This window comes from Sinocyclocheilus rhinocerous, unplaced genomic scaffold (assembly GCF_001515625.1).
Source record: "Sinocyclocheilus rhinocerous isolate Xijiao unplaced genomic scaffold, SAMN03320098_v1.1 scaffold1338, whole genome shotgun sequence".
NCBI classification, from domain to species: domain Eukaryota; kingdom Metazoa; phylum Chordata; class Actinopteri; order Cypriniformes; family Cyprinidae; genus Sinocyclocheilus; species Sinocyclocheilus rhinocerous.
Genome location: NW_015632722.1, coordinates 287,085 through 293,947, shown reverse-complemented (window position 1 = coordinate 293,947; position 6,863 = coordinate 287,085). Strand labels below are relative to the sequence as shown.

General features: G+C 42.2%; 1 protein-coding gene across 1 annotated transcript in view; it reads right to left on the bottom strand.

Moving 5' to 3' along the window:
• Positions 1-1,357: 1,357 nt before the first annotated feature.
• Positions 1,358-6,863, bottom strand: part of LOC107742859 (CUB and sushi domain-containing protein 3-like) — a gene marked incomplete at its 5' end in the record, with an annotated part of 265,370 nt that continues 259,864 nt past the window's right edge. Inside the window, 4 exons of the mRNA XM_016555932.1 lie at positions 1,358-2,068; positions 2,408-2,543; positions 2,712-2,799; positions 4,177-4,289. Coding sequence (XP_016411418.1) covers positions 1,909-2,068; positions 2,408-2,543; positions 2,712-2,799; positions 4,177-4,289 — 497 coding nt within the window. The remainder of the gene's footprint in view (positions 2,069-2,407; positions 2,544-2,711; positions 2,800-4,176; positions 4,290-6,863) is intronic.

The following is a 6,863-nucleotide window of genomic DNA, read 5'->3' as shown; positions in this document are numbered from 1 at the left end:
GAGCAACAGTGTTGGATAAAACTGAATATCTGAACCACACATTTCATTAGCGGGGAGAAATTAAAATACATAAACTATATGGCAGAGGTGAGGCATGAGTAGAGGAAGTGGGGAAGCAGCAGACCTGGGTCACATGGTTTTTGGTAGGCACTGTGTAAAAATCTGCCATGTATTAAAAAAAAGTTCCTAGAGATAAATAATAAATTAAAATAAATCAGTAATGTCAATGACGTGCAAGACTGCAAATCCCTATGGCTGAGTGCAAAAATCAATGCAAAAAATATCACAGGTTGGTTTGTTGGATTTTGGAACTCCAGGACAGTGATGTCAGCATAGCCTCCTGAAGACTGCAGCATTCACTCCTGCCGATGCACAACATTGACCTGGACTGTAATATCACATTCATTCTACTGACACATAATTATTTTCAATATCCTTTCAATATGACCTGTTTAGGAAAATGTGGTGGTGAGTACTTTAGAAGGCACTGGAATGAATCTCACAGCTTGCAGGCCTGGAAGCACATGACCAACAGTGTCTGACCCTGCTTTTTTATGACAAAAAGTGTTCATAACTTCATCTCCTGCCACCACATATAGTGTGCCTCTCATGTTGACAATGTGATATGTCTACATTTTCTTCATAATAACTTTGTTTAGGTTAACCAAACCCACTTTAGATATTTTTAAGGTCAAATCATCAACTTTTGCTGCTGATTTTATGAATGTATTTAGTGTAAAACACAACAAGGTCAGACATAACTGGAAAGGTGTTTCACGGGCCGTATGTACACGATAGATATGATCATATTGTTGCCACCATATATCAATATACCTTAAGAAACATGCATTTGTCTGTTACTGTATGTAATCTGAGGTTTATATAAAAGTATACTGTATAAATGTCAAGTGCATTTCATTTTATACAAATTTTTATATAATAACAGTAATAATAAGAATGGCAAGTTGTTATAATGGCCAAATTATCATATCAAATTTGTTTCCCAAATACAAATGGAGCTCAATGACACTTCCGCACTAAAACACCAATTAAAAATAAATAGAAAAGAAAAATTAATCTGCAGGCTTCAGGTCAAAATGCTGACATTTGTCCTACGGCCCATTCTGAAGATGGGTGCTTATCAACAGACACACATACTGAATATCAAAGATCTATAACAATTATAAAAAAAAAATCCTCAGGAGGTAACGACACGCCACTTTTCCACACATTTTCTCTCTTGTTTTACCCAAACACATCACACATTACAGAATGCCGCAACGTCACAGAGATGACTGGTGTCATTAGGAACCAAAGCTAAAGGAATGAATGTGAATGAGCTGTAAATAAAACTTTGTGTACCGTACAAAACCATCAGGGAAATAATGTATGGGTCGATGTGAATCTCCTCATAAACTCTTGCTAGAATAGTTCTCTCTTGGCCTCTCCCATGTGGTAATATATAACACAAAAATATAGGTGGTGAATGCTCCTCATATATATGCAAGTAGATTTACAGATCCCTTTCCCCTAAAAAAATACCCAGTCAACTGTGAAGAAGCACTCACGGAGTGTGAATAAGGTAGCAGAAGAATCTCTTCATGCTTTCCGTCATGAAGAAGCTTTTTAGAGTGAGTCTTCAAAAAAAAAAATCCCCCATGACAATGTGTTTCATATTTCATACATGTCCTCCGCGGACGCACATGGTCAAATGGTTCCTGAAGAGTGTGCTTTATATATCAGAGGAAGGGCAACAGCGTTTGTGCTAGACATCCTCTGTGAGTCTCAGACAAATCCGTCCATGACTGTAATGCTATTGTTTCCACCTCCATTTAAAAAAAATGAAGCAAAAATCCTTAAATGAAAAAACAAAAAAACTCCAGATGTTTTCGAGTCAGGCGGACCTAATTATACCATTGTGCAGACTGTGTTCAGATTGGGGTCAAATCGGACAGCTTTGCCTTCCACGGACTTTGCGTTGGTGTTGTACATGGGGTTCTCGAAGGCGGCCTGCCCGTTGTTGTTCTCGTGAACTGAACAGCCTGTGTACTGGGTTTTTGGAGTAGTCCTGTCAGAGCGAAACAACATACACACAAGACACGACATCAGAACGTCATTAGAATAAAATCTGTAGCAGCTTTGAGAGTTTGGAAAGACGTAGAGTGGCAGCGGGTACGTGGAATCATGCAGGGAAGAAAGGTAGCATCTAATTATGATCACATTCAATAACCTGCAAATGAGCTAATTCTGTCTCTAAAGACAGTATCTGTCACCGTCTATTTCTTTCCATCCTGCAACAAATGATGATGATTTTGTCTGAGACTAATTTCTAAATTCGTTCTGATCTGTCTAGAATAACAACTCCACAAACAAACTTTGACAAATGAGGATAGACGGCAAGACTCACCGCTGCTTGTAGAGATAAAATCCAAAGCCTGCAAATATCAGGGCGAAAAAAGGCACAAGGATTGCTATGGCCACAGAGCTACTGTTTGTACCATGTGGTGGATTTGAAGAATTATTACTTTCCGACATATTCAAACCTGCAAGAGATCGAGAAACATTCATTTTCATTTTTGTATGCATTCGTGTGTTATTAACTTTTTTTTTTTTTGCCAAAATTGTTGAAACATTGATGAAACAGGGTGGGATAAAATATTTTACAATGAAACAATGCAGCATGAAAAAAATATCAAGATGGGCTCCCATACCTAGCCTTTGCAGGCCAAACTGGCCGTAGTCGTTACCCTGTATAAAGCCTTGAAAGACATATGTGGACCCATCTGGTTCAGCAGACACCTGCCGGCAAACAATCAAACAGATCAATTGCCTTGCAGACCAATGGGAATATATTTTCCACTTACAATCACTACTGCTCACACAGATTGCCAAAATAAAACTGAAGATAAATTGACAAAGAAATTATCAACATGCTGAAATATCTTATTAGCAGTTTGCATTCACATTAGCAATGGTGGACAGTAATGAAATATTTTTTTTTATTCCTTAACTATACTTTAATTTAATAATTTTAATAATTTTAAGTTCATTAAATTATGAGAAACTTCTATGTTACTACATTCTAAAGCATGATATTTGACATTTCACTTCACTACTGTATGTTTAAAAAAAAAACATGCCTTTTCTTGTTATTCTGAAGTGAAGAAACCAGCACCCGCTGTCAGAACCAGATGGCCATGTTTGATTAATAAATAATCATTCTCATTCTTTTGAGTTGATTGAACTGGTTCACAAATCATATTTAATGATTCATTTTTTAATTCAACTGATATGATAAGTTGCGGACTGAGACAATAATTCAGGCCAGGAATTTGACTTCATCCCAGGCTACCTCCGCTGCTGCACGATTGTCGAAGATATAGCCTCTGGATACAGCCAAACAGGCAGTGCGTCGCTGACGTTGGGTCATGTGGTTGTGCCATTTTCAAACCGCGATAGCCTGTTTCGTAGATTCTGAGAGGTCCATCAATTCATTCCAAGCTGCATATCAGCCTATCACACGGCAAGCTGACTGCACGGCAGGCCAGAATGACCATCAGGCCAGCGGGAAATGCCCCAGTGCTCCAGATGGCCAGTACACCCCAGGATATGATTGCAGTAGTTGATAACTTTTGTACTTTTACTGAAGTAGAAGTCAGTGTTATTTTAGTTTTAAGATACTATTAAAGTTTTTATTAATAATTTTATTCAATTTTATTTTAATATTTTCTGTTTTCATTTTAATGTTAGTAATTGGTTAAATTTGAGTAATTTTGTTTTGTTTTTGTCATTTGTCATTGTTCTTTTTATATATGTCTATATAGTTTACATTATTTTTTTTAATTCAGTTATAGTTTTAGTTATTTTAGTACAAGTTAAACTAAATTAAAATGAGAATTTCCGTTAATGTTTATTTTACTTCAAGTAATGAAAATGTTTTATGGTTTTAATTTTAGTTTCAGTTTTAGTTTTAGTTAACTATAATAATCCTGGTAGAAATGTAATATAGTTGTACTTTTACTGGAGCAATACTTCATCAGCGTATCTGTATTTTAATTCAAGTACAGGATGCGTGGACTTCATCCACCATTGCATTTTAGTATAGAACACTGTATTTTTCTGTACAAAACAACCTAAAAAGATAATAGCACTAAAACAAGACACATGTGCACATACAAATCCATCCAGGGTCCACTGCTCTTCTTTGATCTTGCTGAGTGTGGTGGGTGTGGTGTGTTTCACGTGATACACCAGCAGCATCAGACGTGCTTCCTGGCTCTTATAGACACCTACGACAGAGAATAGAGAGCAGACAGCTGTCTACATGCTTCACGTACACGTTTCATCCTCTTATTGCTCTCTTCTTGTCTTGGTCACTCTCTCTAACTCTTTCTAACTGCAGAACAGAAATGCACACACACTCTATGGTGGCACTCCAGCATTTTGGGTGAACAGATATATTTCATTGCACTCCAACTGGCTGATGACTAATCAAGTTGATGGTTCGCTGTTGCTCCCATCGTTATGATCACATTACCATTACGACAAGTCCATTTTTCACATGAGTGACTGGTTGTTTATTCACCTTTATTCACCAGTGATTATTCCTGATGGCTGGCCAATAGCAGTGTCTAAGATTAATTAGATGATGTAAAGCATATGTCAGCTTTATAAAGACTCGTGAGTCTCATGAGTGGAAGAGGAAGGTGGTACAGTCAGTCTAATGATCTAACTCATTAACGGTCTAGTTTAATTTGACTCTGTTATTAATTTTACATTAGGGGTATAACTTGGGAGCCCAATCATCTCTGAGTTTAAGAGAAAACGCCAGTGAAAATTGGCTAGTGGATTTTGCATGCTGAGCCACTCCCCGTACACACTGGTATATAAGGCGACAGCATGCATCCACTCATTAGATTTGTGCTTTGGAGCCGAGTGGTTGTATGAAAAGCTGTTATACTCCACAAAGCCATCTACTGTGTGTCGGGAAGCTGTTCTGGTTGGCGGTACGGCGCGAACAACGGTGTCCCTTTTAGCGACTCCCCTGGGCGCTTCAACTAAAAGAGCAGATTTCCTAAAAGTGCAAATCACGGATGATTTGCGTCTTTTTAAAGATGCCGTTTCGTCCGTGTTCTCTTGGTTGCGGTCGTTTCCTGTCCTCTGACAATGGCCACGAGCGTTGTCTTCCGTGACTGGGCATTCAGCACGCTGAAGACGCGTTCGTGGATGGTTCATGCCCGCACTGCGAGTGCATGACCATGGCAACGTTGCGATCGCGTCTCTCCGTTCTTAAAGGGAAAGGAGCAGACCCCTCTGTCACTACCCGTTCCGGTTTCTCTGCCACGAGCAGAGGACAGCCGGCTAGTGCTCTGGGAGATTTGAGGGTGACAGTGAGAGCTTCACCGCCGGGCCATGCCCCACGGACCTCTCACTCCTCCTGCAGCGCTTGTCCTGTGCGGCTGCTGAGTGATTCTGTTGGGCTGTCTTATGATGGTCCCCGCATTTCATTCGGTGTGCCACCAGGGGATCAGATGTTGATTGCAGCATCGGGGGATGGGCTATTGACCTCTGAGGATGAAGATTCAGACCAGATTCGATTCATCGGACCCAGAGTTGACGGCCATGCTTGTCCGGGCAGCTGTGAGCATCAGGCTGGAGGTGAATACACCGCCCAGCCCTGAGTGCTCGAGGCTGGACGATTGGTTTCTCAGTGCGGACCGTGGCTCACAACCGCGTTCTACTCTGGTTCCTTTCTTCCCAGAGGTGCACGAGGAAGTGACGTAGTCGTGGACGGCCCCTTTTACGGCCAGAAGCTGCTCGTCTCCTTTCTCTGTCCTCACTACCCTCGATGGCGGGGCGGCTAGGGGGTGCTTCGACATTCCCCAGGTGGAGAGAGCGGTTGCGGTGCACCTGTGCCCGCAAAATGGCACCACTTGGAGGAATTGTCTGCATCTCCCGTCCAGAGCCTGTAAGCTGTCGGCAGCTCTCGCTGCCAAAGCTTATAGTGTTACAGGCCAAGCCTATGCTTTGAAGTGGAGGCAAGCCTATGCTTTGAAGTGGAGTCTTTGCCCTGCATGCCATGGCTATCCTGCAAGTTCACCAAGCCAAGGCCTTAACAAATGCACAAGGGTAGTACCAAACCAAGGTTGATGCAGGAGCTACGCACGGCGACTGACTTCGCCCTCTGGGTGATGAAAGTCACGACGCGGTCCCTCTGGAAGGCGATGTCCACTCTGGTGGTCCAGGAGCGCCATCTCTGGCTCAGCCTGTTCGAGATGAAAGACTTTAACAAAGTATGCTTTCTTGACGCTCCCATCTCCAAGGATGGCCTGTGCGGCGACACTGGACGTGACGTGGCAGACCTAAGTGATCTGCCACCAATGGTGGTAGACACTATCACTCAGGCTAGAGCTCCCTCTATGAGGCAAGCCTATGCTTTGAAGTGGAGTCTGTTCACAAATTGGTGTTCTTCTTACCGAGGAGACCACCGGAGATGCTCGATTAGAGTTGTGCTTTCTTTTCTGCAAGAAAGGTTGGAGCGTAGGCTGTCACCCTCCACCTTGAAAGTGTGTGTTGCTGCTATCGCAGCACATCACGATGCAGTGGACAGCCGGTCCCTGGTAAAGCATTACCTGATTGTTAGGTTCCTGAAGGGTACCAGAAGGTTGAATCCTCCTAGGACACCCCTGATACCCTCCTGGGATCTCTCTGTTGTCCTGGTTGGACTTCAGAGGGGTCCCTTTGAGCCGCTAGATTCAGTTGAGCTGAAGTTCCTGTCTCTTAAGACAGCGCTCTTGATTGCGCTCACTTCCATCAAGAGGGTCGGGGACCTCCAAGCATTTTCGGTAAGTGAAGAGTGCCTT